This window comes from Scyliorhinus canicula, chromosome 17 (genome assembly GCF_902713615.1).
Source record: "Scyliorhinus canicula chromosome 17, sScyCan1.1, whole genome shotgun sequence".
NCBI classification, from domain to species: Eukaryota; Metazoa; Chordata; class Chondrichthyes; order Carcharhiniformes; family Scyliorhinidae; genus Scyliorhinus; species Scyliorhinus canicula.
Window position 1 is genome coordinate 108965003 of NC_052162.1, and position 27985 is coordinate 108992987.

The window sequence follows — 27985 nt, forward strand, 5'->3', positions numbered from 1 at the left end:
GATTCGCTGTTGTAATTTGGGAAGCTTAGCAACACTCACAAACAGCAACATCGCTGTGAGCAGAGAATCTGTTCTTCTGATGTTGATTGAGTGACAAATATTGGACAGGACACAGGACCCTGTTCTCTGTGAAAACAGTGACGTGCTCTTCAATATCCAACTGTCTATCCAGAGGGGATCTGAGTTGAAAACCTCCGCCCGCCAGTGCAGCGTTGTGTTCTATGGGCCGCAGTGCTCTGTGGGAGTGTGAAACTCGATCGCTGTGCTAACCACTGTGCCACCGTGCCGCCCACAGGTCTGAGGAACCTCAGTCGATGCGGAGATTGAACGCTGAGAGGGAGAGAATTTTGAAAGCTAATGGCGCTATCCGGAGGGGGGATGAAACTGGGCTTGATGATGAAACATTTGTTTCGGTGTAAATTGTCAAATCTGAGCCGTTACCACTTGGCTTTACGTTTACCCTGATCTCGATGATCAGCAATGTCCAGCCTATCTCTGTCCTTCTCTTTCTGCCTCCAGCTTTGCTCTTGAACTGCTGCGCAGGTGAGGATTATAGCTCAGATGCGAAAGAACAAAGTTCCTTCCTGTGATCCTGAGCTGTTTCGACCAGAAAAGATTTGTTCGGATCGAAAAAAAAACACTCTCTGCCCCGGAATCGAAACCGGGCCAGGTCGGTGAAAGTGCCGAATCCTTACCACTCGACCACCAGGGAAGCTGGTTAGCAATACTGTTCACCCACGATCGTTTCGCATGAGGCGCCCTCCACATGGTCCTGATTCACATCAAAATTATCTTTGAGGAAAGATCGGACAGGGTGGGCTCCATTTCTTCGGAACAGAGGAGGTGAATGGGAGCATAAATTGATGTTTAGAACATGATGATGGACTGAGATAGAGTGGTTTGGATGGAGCTATTTCAGTCAGCACGTAAATCAATAATTAGGGACATAAATTTAGAAATAAAGAAATCCTCACAGTTATTTGGCGCCTGTCAGCACCACGGCAATACCAAAGTGCTTCCTAGACAATAAAGTCCCTGTGAAGTGGATTCACTGTTGTAATGTGGGAAGCTTAGCAACACTCACAAACAGCAACACCGCAATGAGAAGAGAATCTGTTATTCTGATACTGATTGAGTGATAAGTATTGGACAAGACACAGGAACCAGTTCTCGTGAAAACACGAGCTCTGCAAAATCCAACTGACTGTCCAGCGGGGACCTGAGTTGAAAACATCAAACAAAGGGCTGCACGTCTGCCAGTGCAGCGCTCTCGCAGTGTTCTGTGGGAGTGTGAATCTCGATTGCTGTGCTCAAAGTCTTAGGAATGGGATGGTGCCTCTTAACCTTCCAAAATAGAAACTGTTACCAAGACGGAAAAAAGCCAATTCAAGGAAACTAATCGAATGAGTGGAGTTGTGGAGTTATTTACCTCACCTCGAGTCTGGGATATGGAAATCATAGCCTGGGCCGTTGGGATCAGCACAAACACCCACTGGATAAAAGAAAAGAACACTTGGACAAAGTTTTTTTTTCAAAAATAATTTTTATTGGAATTTCTGAAAAATATATATCAACAAAACAATAATAACAATAACAGTAATAATAGTAAACACCCCCGGCACCCGTAACAACGCATATAACAACCCCCCCCCCCCCCCACACACCAATAAACAACAAAATAAATTAACAATAAGCAAATTAACTTAAACACTATCCCCCTAAACCCCCCCCCCCCTTTCCCCCCTCCCCCCGGGTTGCTGCTGCTGCCGACCTACCTTATCGTTGAGCCAGAAAGTCGAGGAAAGGCTGCCACCTCCTAAAGAACCCTTGTACCGACCCCCTCAGGGCGAACTTGACCCTCTCCAACTTAATGAATCCCGCCATGTCATTAATCCAGGTCTCCAAGCTCGGAGGTCTAGCATCTTTCCACTGCAGCAAGATCCACCGCCGGGCTACTAGGGACGCAAAGGCCAAGACATCGGCCTCTTTTGCCTCCTGCACTCCCGGCTCTACCCCAACCCCAAATATAGTGAGTCCACAGCCTGGCTTGACCCTGGATCCCACCACCCTCGACACCGTGCCCGCCACCCCCTTCCAGAACTCCTCCAGTGCCGGGCATGCCCAGAACATATGGGCATGGTTCGCTGGACTCCCCAAACACCTGATGCACCTGTCTTCGCCCCCAAAGAACCTACTCATCCTAGATCCAGACATGTGGGCCCGGTACAGCACCTTGAACTGGATGAGACTAAGCCTCGCACATGAAGAGGAGGAGTTCACCCTCTCCAGGGCGTCCTCCCATGTCCCCTCCTCAATCTGCTCCTCCAGTTCCACCTCCCACTTAGCCTTTAGCTCCTCTTCCGACGCCTCCCTCACCTCCTGCAATACCTGGTAGATGTCGGACAACTTCCCATCCCCGACCCAGACCCCCGAGAGCACCCTATCCCTTACCCCCAGCGGGGGCAGCAAAGGGAGCCCTCCACCTGTCGCCTAGCAAACGCCTTGACCTGAAGGTACCTGAACATATTCCCCGGGGCGAGCTCAAACTTCTCCTCCAGTTCACCAAGGCTCGCGAACCTCCCGTCAATAAACAGGTCTCCCAACTTCCTAATGCCCGCCCTGTGCCACCCCAGGAACCCGCCATCCATGTTCCTTGGGACAAACCGCAGCGGGGCCTCCACCGAGTTGGACAAACAGTTGATGTTCTGGAACCAACAGACCAATAGAGAAACAGGTAGAATGTGCCATTGGACTGGATTGATGATTTTCTGCTGGTATCGATATGATGGATCGAATAGCACACATGGTGTCTGACTTCCTGTGTTTTCCAGCTTTTTCTCCTTTCAGGAGCGGTGTCTCATTGACTTTGGACTGATTGGTTACCAGTGGTTCGTTGGCCTAGGGGTATGTCTCTGTTTGTTTGTTCTCATGGAGAGCTTGAAAGAGGTCCTGTGTTCAAATTCAGGACCAACGGCCGGCTGTTTTGCTGATGACAGGACTGCAGTGGGTCGGATCTCAAACAACAATGCGTCAGAATACTGGAGAGAGATAAAGAACCAATTGGTGTGGTGCAACAACAACGATCTCTCCCTCGATGGCAGCAAAACTAAAGATCTGGTCGTTGACTTCAGGAGGCAAAGCACTTTCCATACCCCTGTCTGCATCAATGGGGCCGAGGTGGAGATGGGCAACAGCTTCAAATTCGATGCCCAAGAGGCCCAAATTTCTCGGTGTGAGCATCACCAAAAATTCTCATGATCCACCAACGTCGACGATTCGACCAAGAAAGCACAACAGCGCCGAAACTTCCTCAGGAAACTAAGGAGATTCGGCATGTCCACATTGTCTCTCACCAACTTTTACAGGTGCACCAGAGAAAGCATCCTATTTGGCCGCATCACAACCTGGTATGGCAATTGCTCGGCCCAAGACCTGAAGAGACGACAGAGATTGTGAACACCACCGAGTCCATTACACGAACTCGGCTACCATCCATTGACTCTGGCATCACCTCCTGCTGCCTTGGGAAAGCAGGAAGCATAATCAAAGACCCCTGCTACCCAGCTTACTCACTCTTCCGACTTCTTCCATCGGGCAGGAGATACAAGAGTCTGAGTACACGCACTAACAGATTCTAAAACAGCTTCTTATCCGCTGTTAACAGACTCTTAAATGACCCTCTTATGGACTGATGGACATATGGACATCTGATCTCTTCACACATCTTCAGCCGATACACGTGTCTATGGATTTACTTTGTGCATTTAATGTTTAATCAATTATGTATTTTTTTCATGTATGGAATGATCTGTTTGAGCTGCACGCAGAACAATATGTTTTGCAGTGACAATAAACCAATCCAATGTTACCCAAGATGCAAGTTAATTTCTCTAGTTTTCCTCTTTTCCACTTTATTCCCTCTATTCCTTCGCTGTCCCTAGCTCACCAATGTTAGCCAGTTTAATCAAACCACGGTTCATTCCTGAAACGAGACAGCTGTCCAGGCAGGAGATTCACAACGATATGTGTAATCTTTTTGGAATTTCGAAAAATGGGAGCACGATTTCAAGGTGAGAGGGGGAAAGTTTAAGGGAGATGTGCGTGGAACGTTTTTTACGCAGAGGGTGGTGGGTGCCTGGAACGCTTTGCCAGTGGACGTGGTAGAGGCAGGCACGATAGCATCATTTAAGATGCACCTGGACAGATATATGAACGGGTGGGGAACAGAGAGAAGTAGACATTGGAAAATAGGCAATAGATTTAGATAAATGATCTGGATTGGCGCAGGCGGGAGGGTCGAAGGGCCTGATAAATTCATGATCTTATCAAAGAATTTATAGTGCAGAAGGGGGCCATTCGGCCCATCGAGTCTGCACTGGCCCTGGGAAAGAGCACCCCACCCCACCCCACCCTCAGTAACCCCACCCAACCCAACCGTTTTGGACACTTAAGGCAATTTAGCATGGCCAAACCACCTAACCTGCACATCCCTGGACCGTGAGAGGAAACCGGCGCACTCGGAGGAAACCCACGCAGACATGGGGAGAAAGCGTAAACGCCACACAGAAAGTGACTGAAGCCAGGAATCGAACCAAGGACCCTGGAGCCGTGAAGCAATGCGCCAACTACTGTGCCACCATGACCACCCCCCCCCCCAACCTTATTGAATGGAGTAGCAGATAAAGGAGGGGGAGCCGATCTCAAGATGGTTTAAGGTTCACCCAGAGCACTCCTGCTACCTGCCATTCCTCCTCTATTCTGCCACCAGGGGGTCACCTCCTTTCGCTGGCTCTTTCTGGTCACCTGGAAAATTCTAGTTGGTGTGAGGGGGCCCTTAACAAAACTCCTTAATTGATTCAGTTAGCTACCTGCATGGGCTGAAGTGATCTTATTTCTGTGCTTCTTGCCTCATTTCCTTAAGAATGGTGCAAAGGCAGCTCAATTGCCTTCAGGCCCATCTCTGAGGCTATTTGGAAACGTGGCTCGTTCTCTGAGGTACTAACTCAAATTATCTAATAAAATATCAACCCACAACTGAGACACTTCTTCGAACTCATGGGATCGAACTCAATAGAAACTTACAAGATAATGCATGGCTTAGAAAGGGTGGACGCAAAGAAACTGTTTCCGTTAGGCGAGGAGACGAGGACCCGTGGGCACAGCCTTAGAATTAGAGGGGGTAAATTCAGAACAGAAATGCGGAGACATTTCTTCAGCCAGAGAGTGGTGGGCCTGTGGAATTCATTGCCGCGGAGTGCAGTGGAGGCCGGGACGCAAAATGGCTTCAAGGCAGAGATAGATAAATTCTTGATGTCGCGAGGAATTAAGGGCTACGGGGAGAATGCTGGTAGGTGGAGTTGAAATGCCCATCAGCCATGATTGAATGGCGGAGTGGACTCGATGGGCCGAATGGCCTTACTTCCACTCCTATGTCTTATGGTCTTATGGTCTTATGGTCTTATGGATTAGACCCTTCTCCTACCTTCATGGATTTTCAAAAATCAATCGTCCATTAAGTAAGCACCTCAGCAGATTCTGTATACAGTAGATATGCAGTGGGTCGTGACCGACAGTGAATTAGTAGCACAACAGCACCCAAAGTGAGATCTTGAAGCAGAATGAGAGTACTGGAGAAGAAAGGAGGAAAGGCTTGCATCCAATATTATACCTATCAACCTGCTCCTACAAAACAACTAAAATGGAACCAAGATGTTAAGCACCATTTAAAGGTTGATGCAGTATTGATATATGTTTTTTTTTTATAAATGCTTTTATTGGGTTTTTCTGAACAAGGCATAATTACCGTCATCTGCACAGAATAAGAAACACATATATATATATACACATTTAGAGGTGAGTATTGATATAAGTTGCTAACAAGTTTAGTAAGCTCTGCTTCACAGCAGAATTACACAGTTTGCTGGACAGCTAAGAGCCTTAATTCTGGGCAATAACTGAAACCACCTTTGTCACATGGCTGAACACCATAAAACAACAACTTGTTTGAAAGGTGAACCTCTCTTACTTGTAGATCTGATTTATCTTTTCTTGCTATTTGAGCCATGTTAGTGCAGTCAGTACTTTCCCCTTCTTGAAATCTCTAAATATTCTCTCCTCCTCATTTCCCTGCACTCCTGTATATTGGTTATACTTTGGAAGGGGAATGATTTGCTGATATGGAAGAGCAAAAGACTGTGGGTTAAAGCCTACTTCAGATCACCAATGCTTATTTGAAGCCTACTTGTGACAATAAGCATTTCATTTTCATTTCAAATATGAAGTTTTCATTGGTGAGAGAGGAATAATTCTGAACCGACCTGCGCAGAACGAGGAATGACGAGAAATGTACGTGGCTTCATGGAGAAAACACCAACACCAACACCTTGAACCTGGGCTGCGAACAGGGGCTCTTCACTTGCAATAACAGCGGAATTCTGCGGTGCTGGAAAGGTAAAAAGGCAGAAAAGGCAACCTCTTAATTTCCTGACCTGCAATCAGAACAGCATTGAAAGTGCCAAACACTAACCACCAGACCAGCAGGTTACAGCAATTTGCTTTATCAACGTTTCTTTTGCTATTTTGATTTTCACGCGAGACGACTTTCACTGCAAACAAGTTTCTCCTGAAAAATGGCACTTTATGTTTGAACACATGTAATTTGTTCAGCCAAAGGGTCCAGCGCAGTGTTTCTATAGTGTAGTGTTTATCCTATTAACCTGGCACAAGCAAATATTCTCGGTGCGAAACAGTGCAGAAATATTTCCAAATGCTTTTGATTTCAGACTAAGGGCATTATTTGGTGAATCGTGTGATTTACTGCTTATTGCTTGATTCTAAAGTTAGAAGTGGTTCGGTAAAAAGATCAAAAGGGAAGGTCTGTGATAAAGAGAGAGGCAGGATGAATTAACTGACGGAAGGAACGATGGACAAGCCAACATTGAGCTGCTGACGGTGGAGCCCCGGTGGCCCAGTGATTCAGTCAATGTTTTCACTGCCAGGGCCGGGGCTCGATGGCAGGTGATAAAAACATTAACTCATTGGATGAAACCAGGTCTAGCAGCCTATGTGGAGTGAGAAACAAAGTTAATCTTCCAGCACGATTATCTTTCATCAAAGCTGGAAAATTAATCAGGTGGAAAAGAAGTCCAGAGGCGGAGGGACGGGAGTGAAAGGACAAAGGGGGCGGATTGGGATAGATTACAAGGCAGAAGAGAGAAACTGATTGATGGGATGATGGTACAAAATGTGACTGGGAGTGGGACAGACTTTTCAACACTATTTACACAACTTGTGCGTGAGTCACAATTAAAGATCACAACAACTTTCCAAATATTATCAGTGTAAAGTGAATCTGAAAATAAGCAGCATGGGGTTGGTGTTACCGAGTGACTTGGTCGCCATTGTTTGCCCGCCAGGCTTGCAACTCAAATTGCGTTGGATATTGAAGCACACCTCGTTTCAAAATGAGGGCACAAAGGAAAATATTAAATACAGGATAAAATCGTGAGTATCACAATATTTTAAAGATGTGCAGCTAAAAAGTGGAAGATATGAGTGATGATATGAGATATGAGAGATGATGGAGTGAAAAGTATTGGATTGTTTGGTATCTGGTGGTCAATAACCTTCTCCACGACTTCCGGTTGCGGCTATGCGGAGCTAAGCCGCACGTTCGGCAGCTCCCGCTATTTAGGGACTTGTGGGCCGTTTCAAGGGCCCTAAACTGCGCTGTTTTTACGCATCCCGGTGAGGGAAGGTGCTTGGAAGAACTTGCCCCACACTATATGGTGCTCATCCGGAGTGGGACGAAGAAAAAGGCTGCAGCAACTCCCAAAACAAAACGGTGGAAGGAAAACAAAATGGCGGCCGGCGCAACACCCGCCTGGCGGAGGGGCTGGAGGGGTCGGATCTCCCGGTGTATGTGACCATGATGCTGAGCTCGTTGATGGGAGCGGGGTCCTTCCATTTGCCACTGGAGCTTGAGGGAGCGCACAGAGTGATGGCCAGGAGGCCCAAGGCAGGTGAGCCCCCGAGTGCGGTGCTGGTGCGGTTCCACCGATTCAGTGACCGGGAGTGTGTGCTGCGCTGGGCCAAGAAAGAGAGGAACAGTAAATGGGAGAATTCGGTAGTGAGGATCTACCAGGACTGGAGTGCGGAGGTGGCTAAGCGGCGGGCCGGGTTCAACAGGACGAAGGCGGTGCTTCATGCCAAGCAGGTCAGATTTGGAATGCAGCAGCCTGCGCACCTGTGGGTGACATACAAGGACTGGCACCATTACTTCGAGTCCCCGGAAGAGGCATGGGCCTTTGTACAGGTGGAGAAGCTGGACTCGAACTAGGGCCTGGGGTCATACTTTGGCCGTCATTGTTTCCGCTATGGCTGTTTTGTTTCAACTGTTTCAACTTTTTTAAGTTCGACATGTGTGTTATGTATGCTGGCTTTCTGTTTGCTCTGTCTACGGGTGGGTTTGTTTGTTGGGCATGGTTGTGGGTTAGGTGGGGAGTGTTGGGAGTTTGTGTTTTATATGTTCTCTTCTGTACGGGGCTGGGGATTGAGGTGAAACTGGATTTTGGAGAACTGCGTCAGAAGGGTGGGGTGTGGCAGTGTGAAAGCGCGGGCTTTCCTCTGGTTTCCCGCGCTGCGGGGCAGGGGGGTGGAGCTTGTGATGGGGGCGGGGCCTCTATGGGTCTTCTTTCCCGCACTGCAGCAATGCCAAGGAGGTGTGGCAAGAGGGGAATGACCCCATGCCGGGAGGGGATAGGTTTTGGCGGGAGCTGCCGGGGTCAGTAGAAGTCAGCTGACTCATGGAAGTACCATGGAGGGTGCGTCGCGGCTAGGAGGGGTCCTAGCCTGGGGGGGGGGGGATACCTGGTTGCTGCTGGAACGACTAGGAAGGAGCCGAGGGGGAAGAGGAGAGGCGTTATCGCCATGGGTAATGGGTCGAGCGGGGTGTGCTGGCCTGGGGCGAACATCTGCCAAGGTATGGCTCGTCGGTGGGGGAGGGGGGCGGGTTGCCCTCTGATCCGGCTGATTACCTGGACCGTGAGGGGGCTGAAAGGGCCGGTTAAGAGAACCAGGGTGTTTTCCCATCTAAGGGGGTTGAAGGCGGACGTGGCTATGCTCCAGGAGACCCACCTGAAGGTGGCGGACCAGGTTCGTCTGAGGAAGGGGTGGGTGGGGCAGGTTTATCATTCAGGATTGGACGCGAAGAACCGGGGGGGTGGCGATTCTGGTGGGGAAGAGGGTGGCGTTTGAGGCGGCTGAGGTGGTGTCGGACAGGGAGGGCAGATATATCATGGTGAAGGGTAGGCTGCAGGGAGAGAAGGTGGTGCTGGTGAACGTATATGCCCCAAATTGGGATGATGCTGGCTTCATGAGGCGATTGTTGGGCCGCATCCCGGACCTAGAGGCAGGGGGCCTGATCATGGGGGGAGATTTTAACACAGTGCTGGATCCCACACTGGACCGGCCCAGTTCAAGGACGGGTAGGAGACCGGCGGTGGCCAAAGTGCTGAGGGGATACATGGACCAGATGGGAGCGGTGGATTCCTGGAGATTTGGGAGACCGAGAGCGCGGGAGTATTCCTTCTTCTCTCACGTCGACAGGGTTTATTCCTGGATAGACTTTTTTGTCCTGAGCAGGGGATTGATTCCGAGGGTGCAGGATGCCGAGTACTCGGCCATAGCGATTTCGGACCATGCCCCACACTGGGTTGATCTGGAGATGGGAGAGGCGCGGGACCAGCGCCCGCTCTGGTGCCTGGATGTGGGGATGCTGACGGAGGAGAAGGTGTGTAAGAGGGTTCAGAGAAGAATTGAGGATTACCTGGATACCAATGATACAGGGGAGGTCCAGGTGGGGATGGTCTGGGAGGCTCTGAAAGCAGTGATCCGGGGGGAGCTGATCTCCATCCGGGCCCACAGGGAAAGGAGGGAGAGGAAGGAGAGGGAGAGACTGGTGGGAGAGCTCCTGGAGGTGGACAGGAGATATGCGGAGGCACCGGAGGAAGGGTTGCTGGGAGGACGGCGCAGTTTGCAGGCCAATTTTGACTTGTTGACCACCAGAAAGGCGGAGACACAGTGGAGGAGGGCGCAGGGCACCGTATATGAGTGTGGAGAGAAGGCGAGCAGGATGTTGGCACATCAGCTCCGTAGACGAGATGCGGCTAGGGAAATTGGTGGGGTGAAGGATGGGGGTGGAAATGTAGTGCAGAAGGGGACAGAAGTAAACGGGGTCTTTAGGGACTTTACGAGGGATTGTACCAGTCGGAACCTCCGAGGGGAAGCGAGGGGATGGAGAGCTTCATGAACAGGCTATGTTTCCCAAGGGTTCAAGAGAGGCTGGTAGAGGTGCTGGGGGCGTCAATAGAGTTGGAGGAGCTAGTCAGGGGGATTGGACAAATGCAGTCAGGTAAGGCCCCGGGACCGGACTGTTTCCCGGCGGAATTTTACAAAACATATGCGGACCTGGCATGGGAGGGGGGGCTTTGCCCCCGACGATGTTGCGGGCACTGATCTCTTTGATCCTAAAATGGGATAAGGACCCCTTGCAGTGCGGATCATATAGACCTATCTCGCTCCTTAACGTAGACGCTAAGCTGCTGGTGAAGATCATGGCTACCAGGATAGAGGATTGTGTGCCAGAGGTAATTCACAAACATAGAACATAGAACATTACAGCACAGAACAGGCCCTTCGGCCCTCAATGTTGTGCCGAGCCATGATCACCCTACTCAAACCCATGTATCCACCCTATACCCGTAACCCAACAACCCCCCCCCCCTTAACCTTACTTTTATTAGGACACTACGGGCAATTTAGAATGGCCAATCCACCTAACCCGCACATCTTTGGACTGTGGGAGGAAACCGGAGCACCCGGAGGAAACCCACGCACACAGGGGAGGACGTGCAGACTCCACACAGACAGTGACTCAGCCGGGAATCGAACCTGGGACCCTGGAGCTGTGAAGCATTTATGCTAACCACCATGCTACCCTGCTGCCCCTGAAGATCAGACAGGATTTGTCAAGGGGCGGCAGCTCAACACGAATGCGTGGAGACTGCTCAATGTTATCATGATGCCGGCAGTGGAGGGGGAGGCGGAGATAGTGGTGGCGCTGGACGCAGAGAAAGCGTTTGATAGAGTTGAGTGGGGGTACCTGTGGGAGGTGCTGGAGAGGTTTGGATTTGGGGAGGGATTCATCAAATGGGTGAGGCTGCTTTACGCAGCTCCGATGGCGAGTGTAGTCACAAATGGAAGGAGATTGGAGCACTTGAGGGTCTATCGTGGGACCAGGCAGGGGTGTCCCCTGTCCCCCCTGCTCTTTGCACTGGCGATTGAACCACTGGCCATGGCATTGAGGGAGTCAGGGAAATGGAGGGGTCTGGTGCGGGGTGGGGAGGAGCACTGGGTATCGCTGTACGCGGATGACATGCTGTTATATGTGGCGGTCCCAGAGGGGGGAATGCCGGGGGTGATGGAGCTGTTAGCGGAATTTGGGGGCTTCTCGGGCTATAAACTAAATTTAGGAAAGAGCGAGGTATTTGTAGTGCACCCGGGAGATCAAGAGGAGGGAATTGGGAGGCTCCCATTCAGGAGGGCAGTGATGAGTTTCAGGTACCTGGGGGTGCAGGTGGCCAGGAGTTGGGGGGCTCTCCATAAGCTTAACTTCACCAGACTAGTGGAACAGATAGAGGAGGAATTTAAAAGGTGGGACATGGTGCCGCTATCGCTGGCGGGCAGAGTGCAATCCGTCAAAATGACAGTTCTCCCGAGGTTCTTGTTCCTCTTCCAGTGCTTGCCCATCTTTATCCCTAGGGCCTTTTTTAAAAGGGTGACCAGCAGCATCATGGGATTTGTTTGGGCGCATGGCACCCCGAGGGTGAAGCGGGTCTTCTTGGAGTGGGGTAGAGATGGGGGGGGGGGGCTGGCATTGCCCAACCTCTCGGGGTACTACTGGGCAGCCAACGTGTCAATGGTGCATAAGTGGGTGATGGAGGGGGAGGGGGCAGCATGGAAACGGATGGAGAGAGCGTCCTGTAGGGATACAAGCCTGGGGGCCCTGGTAACGGCGCCGTGGGCGCTCCCTCCCACGAGGTATACTACGAGTCTGGTGGTGGCGGCTACCCTCAAGATCTGGGGGCAGTGGAGGTGACATAGGGGAGAAGTGGGGGGCTCGATGGAGGCTCCATTGAGGGGGAACCATAGGTTTGTCCTGGGGAACATGGATGGGGGATTTCAGGGATGGTACAGAGCGGGCATTAGGCAGCTGGGGGACATGTTTATCGAAGGAAGGTTTGCGAGCCTGGGGGAGTTGGAGGAGAAATTTGGGCTCCCTCCGGGAAACATGTTTAGATATCTGCAGGTAAAGGCATTTGCTAGACGGCAGGTGGAGGAATTCCCTGCGCTCCCCGCGAGGGGGGTGAGTGACAGGATGCTTTCGGGGGTCTGGGTCGGGGAGGGGGGAAGATATCCGATATCTACAAGCTTATGCAGGAGGTGGAAGAGGCGTCAGTAGAGGAGCTGAAAACGAAGTGGGAGGGAGGAACTGGGGGAACAGATCGAAGACGGGACATGGGCTGATGCCCTGGAGAGGGTAAACTCTTCCTCCTCGTGTGCGCGGCTTAGCCTCATTCAATTCAAGGTGCTGCATAGGGCCCACATGACTGGGACGAGGATGAGTAGGTTCTTTTGGGGTGAAGATAGGTGTGTCAGGTGCTCGGGGAGTCCAGCGAACCATGCCAATATGTTCTGGGCATGCCCAGCACTGGAGGAGTTCTGGAAGGGGGTGGCGAGGACGGTGTTAAGGGTGGTGGGATCCAGGGTCAAGCCAGGATGGGGACTCGCGATCTTTGGGGTTGGGGTAGAGCCGGGAGTGCAGGAGGCGAAAGGGGCCGGTGTGCTGGCCTTTGCGTCCCTAGTAGCCCGGCAAAGGATTTTGCTACAATGGAAGGACGCAAGGCTCCCAAGCGTGGAGACCTGGATCAATGACATGGCGGGCTTGATTAAACTAGAGAAGGTCAAATTCGCCTTGAGAGGATCGGAGCAAGGCTTCTTTAAGCGGTGGCAACCTTTCCTCGACTTTCTGGCTCAACGATAGGGTACTGGAACAGTAGCAGCAGCAACCCGGGGGGGGGGGGGGGCGATGACTATGTTTGTTTATTTTATTTAAATTTGATTTATTTACTTTTAATTTATGGTTAAGTTTTCTTGTTGGGGGGTGGGTGGGGGGAGTGTGATACATGTGATGTTACGGTTCGGGGGGATTTGTGGGTGTTATGGGGCAGTTAGTTGCATATTATTACTTGTTATATTTTAATATTTTCTGTTAAAAATTCCAATAAAAATTATTTTAAAAAAAAAATATCCTTCTCCACCATCGCGTTCAATTTTCTTGTATTGCTGAGAGTTGGACGTGGCTTGACATTGTGCCCGGCCAGCTCAGTCAGTGGAGCATGAGACTCTTAATTTCCCAGTCGTGGGTTTTAATCCAACGTTGGATGCCATTGTTCTTAAGCTTTCCTGGTGAACTCCAGCTCCCCATTCCTCCAGCTGTGTCACCGTTCAAACTGAGCTTTTCTCTATCCGGCATTTTTTATATCACTGCTCCTGGTTTATGAGTGATAACTGACTTTCCTTAACAGGGAATGCGAGAAACAAGTTTGTAGTTCCGGTGTAATTGACGATGGATGATGACACTTTAAACGTGACACGTTCCACCAAGACCCTGAACCAACAAAGCTGCTCAGAATTACAGAATTGGAATGCCCAGGGGGACTGATAGCGGCGGGTCGACGTGAAGCAGGATCCAGGCGAGAATGATCTGATTTATATTATGAGGGTAGAGTATACGGAAACTCCTCCTGAACCATATTCACTTCACAATTATGTGTGGGGAGATACCTAAAATGGTGAGCTTGTGTTCTTTGAAACAGAGGAGGCAAAGGCGAGATTTAATTCTGGTTTAAGACATGATGAAGGACTGAGATAGAATGGCTTGGAAGGAGCTATTTCCGTAAGCGCTGAAATCAATAATCAGGGACATAGATTTAGAAATAAAGAAATCCTCACATTTGTATAGCACCTGTCATCACCACCGCAACCCAAAGTGCTTCCCAGTCAATGAAGTCCCTTTGAAGTTTTGGAATGCGGGGCGCTCAGCGGGATCAGAGATGGGGCGACACGCAGTGCTCTGTCGGAGTGTTGGCCGAGATTGCTGTGTTCAAAGTCTTGCTAATTGGATTTGGCCTCATATCCTGCTCACATCGAAACCATACAGGAGGTAAGTGCAACCTCAGAGTCCCTGAGGCCTCATATGAGTACGATTTACCCGGATGAGGGGCATGGTGCTACTGCCCTACTTTTCCTCGGACTGCTGGGACATAAATGCTCCGTCCCGGGTGTGACTCCGGGCGTGGGAAACCCTTTGGGGTATAGGTGGTGTAAATAGTAAGGAGGGTAAATCAGAACTTTTCTGCAGTCACCTCTTCTGACTGGTCGCTTGCCTAAAACTTTACACTGGCGACAAAGATTAAATGGAGCTGCTGGAGGCGCAATTTCCTCATGGCCACATCGATGAGAACTCCATTCAGGCAACAGATATGCCACTCATTGGTCAGGGAGATGTGTCTCATGCTGAGATCATTGAGCATTATCTTCTTGACCACCACGACTTCAACGTGCTGCTTTTCTCGTCTGAATAACATAGTCGGGGACGACAGGCGGATGGTGACCTTCTCCCGGTTCTCGCTATACAGACTTACAGCATTATTAAAAGTTTAACTTTTCCATTGCACATTCTCCCCGTGTCTGCGTGGGTGTCACAACCCAAAAATGGACAGGGTAGGTGGATTGTGGCTACATTTCCCCGTAATAGGAGAAAAAATGAATTGGTTACTAAAAAAATAAACTTTCCTGACACATTGGACACACGCCAGTTTCCGCATCTCGTTCCGCTGGTCGACAACCATTTTGATCCCGAACCGCCGCTTATCGTTCGTCGTTTTCATTTCCACGTGGCTTTTCAACACTTGAGCTAACCGGGAACATACTTTCTGGGCCATTTGCAAAAACACACCGAGTTCTGCGAGTTTGGCCCAACATTATCTGAGGCTCTCAGAGACTGGTTTGCGGGATCAGAGATGGGGCGAAACAAGAGCGGTTGTCGGGGCAGACGCCAGCAAGAAATTGCACCACCACACCACCCTGAAGACCGTCACAGAGGGCGAACGCATTTCGTCGATGACGAGTTGGAGGGGGCCCACTGCCTTTACTGCATTTCGGCCACACACACTATCCAAGTGACGGTCTGGATCAAAGGTTTCCCGATATCAATGCAGCTTGTTCCTGGAGCCGTGGATTGTGAACTCAGCCTTCGCATGTACGACTATACCTGCTCGTGAACAAAGAACAATACAACACAGGAACAGGCCCTTCGGCCCTACAAGCCTGCGCCGAACATGCTACCTGCCTAAACTAAAATCGTATGCACTTACGGAGTCAGTATCCTTCCATTCCAACGCTATTCATATATTTGTCTAGATGGTATGGTACCTGCTCCCACCACCTCCCCAGGCAGCGCGTTCCATATATTTGCCACCCTCTGTGTAAAAACACTTGCCTCGCACATCTGTTCTAAACTTTTCTCCACGTACTTTAAACCTATATTCCCTAGTACTTGACTTTCCAACCCTAGGAAAAAGCATCTGATAATCCACTCTGTCCATGTCACTCATAATCTTGTAGACCTCTATCAGGTCGCCTGTCAACCTCCGTGCTTCCAGTGAGAACAGACCGAGCTTATCTAACCTCTACCCACAGCTAATGCCCTCCATACCAGGCAACATCCTCGTAAATCGCTTCTGTACGCTCTCCAAAGCATCCACATCCTTCTGCTAGGGGTGGCGACCAGAATTGTACACAATATTCCAAATGAGGCTTAACTAAGGTCCTGTACAACTGCAACGTGACTTGCCAATTCTATATCCAATGCCCCGAACGATGAAGGCTAGTATGCTATATGTTTTCTTGACCACATTATCCACACATGTGTTAACACTTTCAGTGATCAGTGGGCATGCAGACCGAGATCTCTACCTGTCAGTACTCACAAGAGTTCTACCATTTATTGTGTAATTCCCACATGCATTGGACCTTCCAAAGTGCATTAACTCACACTTGTCCGGATCAAACTCCATGTGCCATTTATCTGCCTAAGACTCCAACCGTTTTATATCCTGCTGTATCCCCTGACTGCCCCATCACTATCCGCAACTCCACTAATTTTTGTGTCATCTGCGAACTTACTTATCAGACCAGCTACATTTTCTTCCAAATCATTTCTATACTCTTTGAAACAACAAAGGCCCCAGAACTGATCCCAGTGGAACGCCACTAGTCACAGCCTTCCATTCAGAAAAGCATTCGTCTACTGCTACCCTCTGACTTCTGTGCCCAAGCCAGTTCTGTGTCTAACTTGCCAGTTCTCCTCTGATCCCATGTTACTTCACCATTTGTACCAGTCTACCATGAGGTACCTTGTCAAAGGCTTTACTGAAGTCCATGTATACAACATCTACTGCCTTTCCCTCATCTATCATCTTTGTCGCTTCCTCGAAAAACTTGATAAAATTAGTGAGGCACAACATCCCCTTCACAAAACCATGCTCTCCATCACTTAGAAGTCCATTTGTTCACAAATGTGAGTAAATCCTATCTCTAAGAATCTTTTCCAACAATTTCCCTACCACTGATGTAAGGCTCACCTTATGTGATGCCGCCGTCCTGCTGGTGAGGTATACCAGGGAGCCAATGGAGATCGCAGGCCCCTGAGTGGCCACCATGGAATACAGGTCTCAGTCGGCAAACGTGCCATTGGTGGTAAAATGTTCAGGTCCAAATATCCTGGGGTGTGACTGGCTAAAACATCGCCCGGTGGACTGGCAGCAAATATGTTGGATGTACCCCAGCAGGTTGGACGCGGGGGTAATACAGGAAGGTCTCGGTACCATTCGGGGTACCATTCAAGGCGGGGCGCTCTGCCAAGATATCAGCAAATCTAGAGGCCCAAGCATGCTATTTTCGGGCCTGCCCCATTCTCTACACTTTGAAACCAAAATTCAATACAGAACTGGACCGTTTGAAGAACTTGGGAATCATCTACCTGTTGCAATTTGTGGATTGGATCATGTCATTTATGAAGCCGGACAGTTCTGTCCACCTGTGCGGAGATTATAAAGTGAAAATCAACCAAGCGTACCACCTGGATCATTAACTGGTGCCGAAGGTTGATGACCTATATCATAGCACTAAGGTCCCTGGTTCGATTCCCCGCTGGGTCACTGTTTGTGCAGAGTCTGCACGTTCTCCCTGCGTCCGCATGGGTTTGCTCCAGGTGCTTCCTCCCACAGTCCAAAGACATGTAGGTTAGGTGGACTAGCCATGCTAAATTGCCCTTAGTGTCCAAAAAGATGAGGAGTGGTTATTGGGTTCGGGGGTTAGGGTGGAAGAGAGGGCTTAAGTGGGTTGGTGCAGAATCAATGGGCCGAATGGCCTCCTTCTGCACTGTATGTTCTATGTTCTATGTGCAAGATTTAGTAGATGTGGGTCTGAGGAATTAGTTGAGTTGCTCAATCCAGAAAGCCGACATGGGGACAACCTGCTCAATGGAAGCAAACAACTGTCCCGTTCCCAACTGCATTTTGCACCATCATATCTTCAGGCAATTTCTCACCCCTGCCCTGTAGCCTATCCTAGTCCTTCCCTTTGGTCCTTTCACTACCCACCCTCTGCTTCTGGACTTGTTTTCCACCTGCTGCATCACTGCTTTTCCAGCTCTGATGAAAGATCGTCCAGCTGGAATATTAGCATTGTTGTTTCTCACTCCACCGATGCTGCCAGATTTGGTTTCTTTTAATAAATAAGGAATTCCTGTTCATTGTGAGAGTTCACACACTGGTAAAAATATGCTTTCCCTGACCAGGAATGGAACCTAGGCTGTGACAGTAAAAACACCAACTCCTCAGCACTAACCAGCGAGGGGGAGGCAGTTTCCACTCACAAAAGAGTAACTGTGATATTAACATAGTTGAATGGAGAAACACTCAATTTGAGCGGTGACACTACCGGAGGAATGGGGAGCTAAGTTCATCCAGGGGAGCAGCAAAGTTTAAAAACAATGGCGCCCAACAGGCGAATCCACGACCCTGAAATTAAAAGCTTCAAGCTCTACCAACTCAGCTAGCCAGGCTCGCCTGCTCAATAGCTCAATATCCAAAAATACAGAGAAACAAATGCTGTCTCCCATCTGGTGCCTTAGCTTGTCCTGAATTTGAAAATGTAGAAGATAACTGACGTACAAAAGCCCCAATATTGCAAAGCATTCCTCTCAAACATCAATCACATCAATCACCACTTCGTAGCTGCAGCTCTTTTCAAACATTGCAAATTCCTCTTGTACATTTCATCCTACTCCATTTTCTCTGTAAAATTTGACATGAAGCTTCTGGGATAATGTGAAAAAGGTTTGTGGTGGTAAAGATGTGTTCAGCCCCTCGGGGAACTGAAGCACATTGACACAGACAGAGGAACATACACAGGCCCAAATACCGAGAGTGAGCGAGGCCTGAAGAGAGGCAAACACCCAGAAAGCAAAGGCTTCACCAACTTAACTATTACGACACGCTGGGCGAGTCTGTGGTCAATATTAGCCCAACAGGCACCAGAGTCCCAACACAAATTAATCAACCAATAATTCATATAAAAATTCAGAGATCTTTTACCCTTCACTACTCCAATGCCTTACAGGTACTAGGTTTTTAAGTTAAACACAACTGTTTATTTATAACATAAATGAGTTGACACATTTCATGTGTTTATTTCATACATCCAGCATTTTGAAGTGTTTTGCTTTTGATTAGTTGAAGAGTATGGAGAAATTGAAATTCTTTAACAGAAGGGTTTCATTTCGTTGCTTATCTGGGAAACTTCTGGCCAAATCCCAACGTGAACAGAACAGTCACCAGCTGAAAGATAAATACATTCACTCAGTCATTTCATTCACAGTGACACGAGAGAAAGAGACCACTAAGTCACATAATGTAGCTGAACAGATTCACTGAGTTTTTCATGTACTTCTGTAATTGTCATAGAGTTATTATATGAGCTTCATGGTAGCACAGTGGTTAGCACTGTTGCATCACAGTGCCAGGGTCACAGGTTCGATTCCTGGCTTGGGTCACTGTCTGTGCGGAGTCTGCACGTTCTCCCCCTGTCTGTGTGGGTTTCCTCCCACAAGTCCCAAAAGACATGCTGTTAGATGAATTGCACATTCTGAATTCTCCTTGAGTGTACCCAAACAGGTCCTGGAGAGTGGTGACGGGGGGATTTTCACAGTAACTTCATTGCAGTGTTAATGTAAGTCCACTTGTGATGCTAATAATGAATATTATTATTAGCATAGAAAGAGGCACCTCGTATCTGTGTCAGCCATTAAGGACCTTTCTACTCCATTCCATTTTCCTGCACTTGGCCTATAGCCTTGTACACTGTGGCATTTTAAGTGCTCATCTACATTCTGCTTAAATGTTGTGAGGATTCTCGCCTGTACCACCTTTCAGGCAATGAGTTTCAGATACCAACCATCTTCTGGGTGAACATGTTTTTCCTCTAACATCTCCTCTAAACCTCCTGCCCCACACGATAAACCCAAGCCCACTGATTACTGACCCATATGCTAACGGGAAAAGTACCTTCTATCCACTCTATGCCCCTCATAATACAATTCAGTCGGGTCGCACCTTAGAATTCTCTGCTCCAAAAAACAATCCCAACCTATCCAGTCTCTCTTGAGAAAAAATAAAATCATTTGATCCACATTCAGTCCATTCTGATTCTTAAGAAAATGTTTCAATATTTAATGTCTATTCATTACAGCAACTGAGCGTCCAATGTGTTCATATTTAATTGTCGAGTTTTGTTCTGCTGTTAATTGCACCCAGGGCAGAACTAAGTTCCTGGGCACTTTGCTGCATTGCATTTAAAAAAATTTTTTAGAGTACCCAATTCATTTTTTCAATTAAGGGGCAATTTAGCGTGGCCAATCCACCTAGTCTGCACGTCTTTGGGTTGTGGGGGCGAAACCCACGCAAACACGGGGAGAATGTGCAAACTTCACACGGACAGTGACCCAGAGCCAGGATTGAACCTGAAACCTCAGCGCTGTGAGGCAGCAATGCTAACCACCGCACCACCGTGCTGCCCGTTGCATTGTATATTTTAATAATTCTGTATCTTGGTTCTGCGGTTCCAATCGTAACTGAATCACAAAACATGATTTTCTATTCAACAATATAATCTTTCAATGTCGAGTATATTCGCAGCGAAACAGAACCTGCCCCATCCTCACAACAGGAGCCGATGCACGCTGACGGGGCTGCGGGTTGGAAGATAGGGCATGCGCAATACGCGTCCCGAATAACGCATGCGCACGATAGGTACTGCAGCAGCAGGCGAGTATGTTTTTTGTCTCTGCAAACGGACAAAAAGAGCCGATTATACGAAGGTAATGGAGGTGGCAGAGTGGGTGGAGAGGCTTCATTAGCATTTGGAGGATGCCATTAATTAGAATAAAAACTGATCGCTCCTGTATTCGCACAGCTGCCTGAGTCGGAGGCCCCGCATTTATGGCCATTATCTTTTCAGGTGCAAAGTAGAGGGCAGCATGGTGGCGCAGTGGTTTAGCCCTGCTGCCTCACGGCGCCGAGATCCCAGGTTTGATCCTGGCTCTGGATCACTGTCCTTGGAGTTTGCACACTCTCCCCGGGTTTGGCCTCTACAACCCAAAGATGTGCAGTCATCCTGCTCCAAAAAGCTGCAGAAAAAATGCTGTTTATTTCGATCTCTGCACTGATGGATTTTGGACATTCCTTTATAGGGGTTGGGGGGGGTTGGGGGGTTGGGGGGTTGGGGGGGGTTGGGGGGGTGGGGGGGGGGGGGTTGGGGGGGGGGGGGGGGGGTTGGGGGGGGGGGGGGGGGTTGGGGGGGGGGGGGGGGGTTGGGGGGGGGGGGGGGTGGGGGGGGGGTGTTGGATTTAAACACAGAAAACTCAAACCAAGAAATGTTTCTATTGTACTGACAATGATAGATTTTTTTACAGGATATTTGAAGGTGGGAAACTCAAACCATAGATCAGATCAAACTGACAGAGTCATTCGATTCATCAGAACCTGAAGGTAAGTGTGTCAGTGGAAAAAGATTCAAACATCTGTGTGACTGGAAAGTCAAGGAGGGTTCTGGAAAGGAGAATGAAAGTTTTAAATTGTGTTGCTATGTAACCAGGTGCCTGTGTCGGCCAGTGAGGACTGGGTGATGGGCGCATGAATAGGACTCAGAGCAAAGGACAAGCATTAATATGAATGTAAGTTTGTCATTGGTTGAATGTGGGATGCCAGCCAGTCAAATCTGGAGTAAATAAAGGAGGATTAGTGGTTTTAGAACATGTGTTGAGACTGTGCCAAGTTGAGCAATGTTACTGGGATATATTAGGGAAAGGAGTGGGATTAATTTCAACCATCCTTAGCATTGTCTATAAACAAAGCTGCTTTTGATTTTGATTCCCCCTTTATACATGGTTGCGCAATTTCCAACCCCTCTGATTTGGTGTAATCCAATTTCTGTTAATAAACCTGCACCAAATCCAGATAGAATTAACTGAACTGCACACATTCACAATGTAGTGGTGCTGGTGGGGGGCAGGGGGGCGGGGTGGCGGGTGGTTGCAACATATCCCCTTTCCACTTAGACAATGAATGATGGATAGAGTAAAGAAAGATTCACAGTGCAGAGACTACAGACTGAAATCATTTTTCTGTAGGTTCCAGAGACCAGACTCAAAGTCGAGTGTGATATTCGTTCATTGAGGTAAGCAGGTTGAAAACTAATGCTGTATACTTCACTTTTTGGGCAGAGGTGACTTCACAATAGGATAAGTGGTTGGGGATAAATCAGTCTTGTTGGAGGTTGTACAGAAGTTCCAATATAACCTGGTTGCTTGAACTCTGTGGTGGGAAGGTTTCTGGAATCAATCATTAAAGAGGAGATGGCTGAATATTTGGAAAGACAAAGTACATTCTCCCATTGTCAGTATGGTTCCATGAAGGGTAAGTCATTGTTCCGGTCCACGGTGGCGTGAGTTGTCCTGCACCTGTTCAGCACAATTGGCTGGGCTGCCGTCCGCGTCGCGGACTGGGGTGTCCCACGACGGTTCTGAAGAGAAAGTCATGCTTGACAAACTTATATGAGTTCTTTGAGGATGCGATCGGTAAGGTGGATAATGGGAAACCTGTGGATGTGGTATAATCTAGACTTCCAGAAAGTCTTTGACAAGGTGCCACATAAAAGAGTGATCCAGAAGGTGAGATCGCAGAGGATTGCAGGTAGACGATTGGATTGAGGATTGGTTTACTGACCGAAAGCAGAGGATCAGAATAAATGGGGCCTTCTCTGGTTGGCGATCGGTAATTTGCTGGGTGCTGCAGAGGTCAGACCTCGGACCTCAACTGTTTGCAATCGATATAAATGATCTGCAAGCAAGGACAGAAGGTAACATAGCAAATTTTGTAGATGATTCTAAAATAGTGGGAAAGCAGGCAGTGAAGAGGAGGTAAATATTTTACAGATGGATATAGATAGGCTAGGAAATTGGGCCACAATTTGGCAGATGGAGTATGGTGTGGATAAGTGTGAGATTATCCATTTTCACCGAATAGGCAAATTATCTAAATGGAAGCAGATTCAAAATGCATCTGGGTAGAGGGATTTGGGTGCCTTTGTTCATGAGTAGCATCAAATCTGTATGCAGGTGCAGCATAAAGCAAATGGAATGTTTGTGTTTATTACAAATATGACTGGAGGAGAAAGTAGTGAAGTGTCATTGCAATTGCATAGAGTGTTGGTGAGACCACATCAAGAGTTTAGTGTCCAGTTTTGGTCTCCTTATTTGGGGAAGGATGTGATGGCATTGGAGGCAGCTCAGAGGAGATTTACCAAATTGAATCCGGGGATGAAAGAGTTGATGTATGAGGAAAGATTAAACAGTTTGGCCTTATACTCACTGGCGTTTAGAAGGATGAGAGGGGATCTGATCGAGGTATATAGAATACTAAAATGCATTGATAAAGTAAACGTGGGCCAAATGTTCCCTAGTGGGGCAATCATGGGTGGCACAGTGGTTAGCACTGCTGCCTCACAGCACCAGGGACCCAGGTACAATTCCCGGCTTGGGTCACTGTCTGTGCACAGTCTGCCCGTTCTTCCGGTTAGCTTGACCTTTGTGGAGGAAACGTGGGTTTCCTCCGGGTGCTCCGGTTTCCTCCCACAGTCCAAAGATGTGCAGGTTAGGTGAATTGGCCCTGCTAAATTGCCCCTCAGTGTCCAAAAGGTGATGTGGGGTTACAGGGATAGGGTGGAGGCGTGGTCCTAAGTAGGATGCTCTTTCCAATGGCTGGTGCAGACTCAATGGGCCATATGGCCTCCTTCTGCACTGTAAATTCTATGATTAGAATCTAGAACCAGAGGGCACTAATATAAGTTGAGAGGCGGTAGATTTAGAACTGAGATGAGGAGCAACTATTTGCAGAGATTGGTGAATTTGTGGAACTCGCTGCCTCATTGTGCAGTGTAGTCTGAGTAATTAATGGTTTCAAGAAGGAGATAGATATATTTCTGATTTTAAAAACATATTACAGGAATATGGGGAACAGGTAGAGAGGTGGATTTAGACGAGGACGAGATTAGCCATGATCTGATTGAATGGCGGAGCAGGCTCAAATGTCTGAATTGCCTACGTCTGCTCCTAATTCCTATGTTCCTGTGTAAGTGCAGATGTAGCCAGGTATTCAATCTAGGAAGAGGTCCTTTTCTGTATTTTACACTTGAAGATGTTAACTGGTAGGTTGACGTTTTTCATTACAGAGAGGCAAAATCACCCGAGGCAATCTAGAGGTCCATGTTGTATGAATCCTACCTCTTCACATTGTCTTTGGCAATGAATGTGCATCCACCTTCTGGATACCCAAGTTGGTTTATTGTCTCAACAATTCAGATTTGAAAGAGCCCTTTTCCTACTAAACGATTAGACTCTTCTTGGCTAGCCTAGGTTATGAAAAACTATTTCTATACCTTCCTTTTAATTTGGTCTGTGCATCCCACAATGTGTTGGTTGTGTCTCTTCAGAGATAACGAGGTGTGAGTTTATTCAATAATTCCAGATATTATTTTTAACATGTCTTTATCCAGTTTTTAATTTCTTAGAAATACTCATGAAGGTATCTGAATCTATTTTCTCAAAAATGCACGTTGTAAGATCTCAGTCCTCTCACAAATGCAAATCCATTATTTGAGATGGCACAGATATATGGTCAGAAGGTCATCGAGGGTTGAAATATATTTTTTTCTAAATGTAGAGTACACAATAGATTTTTCCAATTAAGGGGCAATCCACCTAGCTTGCACATTTTTGGGTTGTGGTGGCGAAACCCACGCAAACACGGGGAGAATGTGCAAACTCCACATGGACAGTGACCCAGAGCCGGGATCGAACCTGGGGCCTCTGCGCCGTGAGGCCGCAGTGCTAAACCATGCTGCACCAGCCTCCATGCTGCACCAGGGTTGAAATATTTCACCACGGCAATGACATTTTGGTCAGCCCCAGATATTTGTCAGGACGAGGGGTGATGTTCTTAGATAGGGAGTGGAGTTTGTAGCAGGGGCTGAAGATAAGGTGTTCAGTCTTCTATACAGGCGCAGACAAGTCAAGAAAGTGTGGGATATGGATGGGAAATCGGAGGTGATGCTGTTCACCTACACCTGCTACATTGGTCATTCCAGTTGAAGCAAGTTAAGGGTTTATGAGATTCTGTCTAGTTGTAGATATATAAGATAGCTCTCCTTCACACATTCTGCTCACAGCTCAGCTTTCCTCCTTACATAGAAGCCAGAATCTTCCTGAAAGTCATGAACGAAGCAGTTAGCTTTTTGCATCAATCCAGCAATTTTGATGATCACTTTTTCCTAGTGTCGGCAGCATAAATTACCAGATTCGTTCAGCTCGATTTCAGAACCAGCCTTTGTGTTTTTGTAGGATCTCTCTCACTCCCTTTTTTCTGTTTTAAATCAATTTCATAGGGCACTAGTAGGAGAGGATTTGCAGTCAGTAAACTGAAACCAAACATCAACATCAGCATCTGACAGATTTACCAAATCTATTAACCCAAGAATCATTGGATTTTGAACATGGAAGTAAAAAGCACCGTTCACAGTGGGGAGAAGCCATTCACGTGTTCTATGTGTGAACGATGTTTCAGCCGATCATGTGACTTGTCAAAACATAAATGCCATCACAACGGTGAGAAACCATGGAAATGTGAGGACTGTGGGAAAGGGTTCAGTTCCCCATCGGTGTTGGAAAATCATCGACGCAGTCACACTGGGGAGAGACCATTCACTTGCACCAATTGTGGGAAGGGATTTACTCAGTCATCCCACCTGGTGACACACCAGCGGGTTCACACTGGTGAGAGACCGTTCACTTGCTCCACATGTGGGGAGGGATTCACTCAATTATCCAGACTGGTGACGCACCAGCGAGTTCACACTGGGGAGAGACCGTTCACATGCTCCACATGTGGGAAGGGATTCAATGAGTCATCAACCCTGGTGAAACATCACCGAGTTCACACTGATGAGAGACCTTTTCAGTGTCCAGATTGTGGAAAGTGCTTTAAGAGGTCTGGGGACCTGATGTCCCATAAACGTGTTCACACGGATGAGAGACCTTTTAAATGTCCAGACTGTGGGAAGTGCTTTAAAAGTTCCAGGGACTTAATGCATCATCAACGTGTTCACACTGACGAGAGACCATTCAGGTGCTCTCACTGTGGGGCTGGGTTCAAGAAATCATCCAAACTCAGTGTACATCAGCGCATTCACACTGGGGAGAGACCGTTCACCTGCTCTGATTGTGGGAAAGGATTCAGAGAGTCATACGTCCTGCTGAGACACCAGCGAGGTCACAAAGACGAGAGACCTTTTAAATGTCCAGACTGTGATAACTGTTTTAAAAGTTCTGGGCACCTGATGTCCCATCAGCTTGTTCACTCTGATGAGAGACCATTCAGGTGCTCTCACTGTGGGACTGGGTTCAAGACATCATCTAACCTCATTAAACATGAGCACACTCACACTGCAAAGAGACGGTTCACCTGCTCCACATGTGGGAAGTGTTTCATTCAGTCATCCACCCTTCTGAGACACCAGCGAGTTCACAAGATTCGGAGTCCTTTTAAATGCCCAGACTGTGGAAAGTGCTATAAAGGTTCGAGGGCACTAATATCCCATCAACGTGTTCACACTGATGAGAGACCATTCAGTTGCTCACATTGTGGAACTGGGTTCAAGACATCTTCTAACCTCACTAAACACCAGCGTGTTCATACTGGGGAGAGAAGTTTCACTCAGTCATCCGACCAGCTGACAAACCAGGAAATTTGCAAGTAACCCCAATGATTGGATTTTGCTGTTGATACCACACAGAACCATGAAATCATCCAAAACTGATGCCTGGGTGCTTTCTCACACCAACTCCCACTCACCCATCATCCCTGTGCCCTCTGGCTGACATTGGCTCTTAGTTGAGCAATGTCTTCAATTTAAAATTCCCATCTCAGTTTTCAAATCGCGCAGTGGCCCCGTCCCACTATCTCCGTAAATCCAGTCACATAGCCCTCTGAGATATCTGCACTTCTTTCAGTCTGGCTTCTTGAACATCCCTCATTGTAATTACTCCACCTTTGGTGGACGTACCTCGGTGTGAAGCTTTGAAATACCTCTTTGAACGTCTCTCCCCTGATTAAAGATATGTGTTGAAACCTGCCTTCCCAATGAAAGTTTTGTCCATTTACCCATGTGATGCAATGTAATTATTCTTTATTTCTGAAACTCCTCTGAAGCACCTTGGGATGTTATATTACATTAAACGTGTTCCATAAATACAAGTTGTTATTATTCCATGACAGCCAGTTTGTAAAGAGTAAGATTTCATAAACAACAATCTGACTGATTGACTAGTTTTCTCAGTGATGTTCATGAAAGCAGGAATGTTGGTCCCACTGCACCCTGTGTATGTGGAGTTGTTGAGCTCTCCTGAGCTGGGAGTGGAGCTGATTAGAAGTTGGGCCTGCAGTGAACCTTGAAGAACCGCGGTCTGGGATCTTTCCTCTTCATCCACTGACTCCCAGCTGAAGTTATTTCTGCAATAAAATAGTTAACTATGAATTTCAATCCCAATTTAATCCTTGGATCAAAACCTACACATTTAAATCACCTGTAAAATAGAAAATGTTCTTAGAACATAGAACATAGAACAGTACAGCACAGGCCCTTCGGCCCTCGATGTTGTGCCGAGCAATGATCACCCTACTTAAACCCACGTAACCCGTATACCCGTAACCCAACAATCCCCCCATTAACCTTACACTACGGGCAATTTAGCATGGCCAATCCACCTAACCCGTACATCTTTGGACTGTGGGAGGAAACCAGAGCACCCGGAGGAAACCCACGCACACATGGGGAGGACGTGCAGACTCCACACAGACAGTGACCCAGCCGGGAATTCGAACCTGGGACCCTGGAGCTGTGAAGCATTGATGCTAACCACCATGCTACCGTGAGGCCCCATTGTGTTCATTTAGCATCTTTCACCTCCTCAGAACATCTCAAAGTGATTCACAGTCGAAGATATATTTTGAAGGAAGAATGAAGAGAGGCAGTATAAATTAAATGGTCCAATTTTAAACTGAGTGCAGGAACAGAGTGACCTGGGAGTGTATGTACACAAATCTTTGAATGTTACAACGCAAGTTGGTCAAGCTGTTAAAATCTCAAACGAATGGGGTCCTCGGTTCATTAATTGCGACATGGAGTA

The 27985-nt window shown here is 48.0% G+C and overlaps 1 protein-coding gene across 5 annotated transcripts; it reads left to right on the plus strand.

Moving 5' to 3' along the window:
* Window positions 1-20479: 20479 nt before the first annotated feature.
* Window positions 20480-27053, plus strand: LOC119952119 (zinc finger protein 17-like). Of its 5 annotated transcripts, XM_038775688.1 has the most exons (5): window positions 20497-20563; window positions 21158-21233; window positions 21340-21418; window positions 21875-21921; window positions 25186-27053. In XM_038775688.1, exon 5 carries the CDS (start codon window positions 25294-25296, stop codon window positions 26554-26556), a length of 1263 nt encoding a protein of 420 aa, XP_038631616.1. In that variant the 5' UTR covers window positions 20497-20563; window positions 21158-21233; window positions 21340-21418; window positions 21875-21921; window positions 25186-25293; the 3' UTR covers window positions 26557-27053. The 5 variants fall into 5 exon arrangements, with proteins under 5 accessions (XP_038631620.1, XP_038631616.1, XP_038631619.1 ...); XM_038775691.1 differs by lacking the exon at window positions 21875-21921; XM_038775689.1 differs by lacking the exon at window positions 21340-21418 and having other exon boundaries at window positions 20504-20563.
* Window positions 27054-27985: the final 932 nt, after the last annotated feature.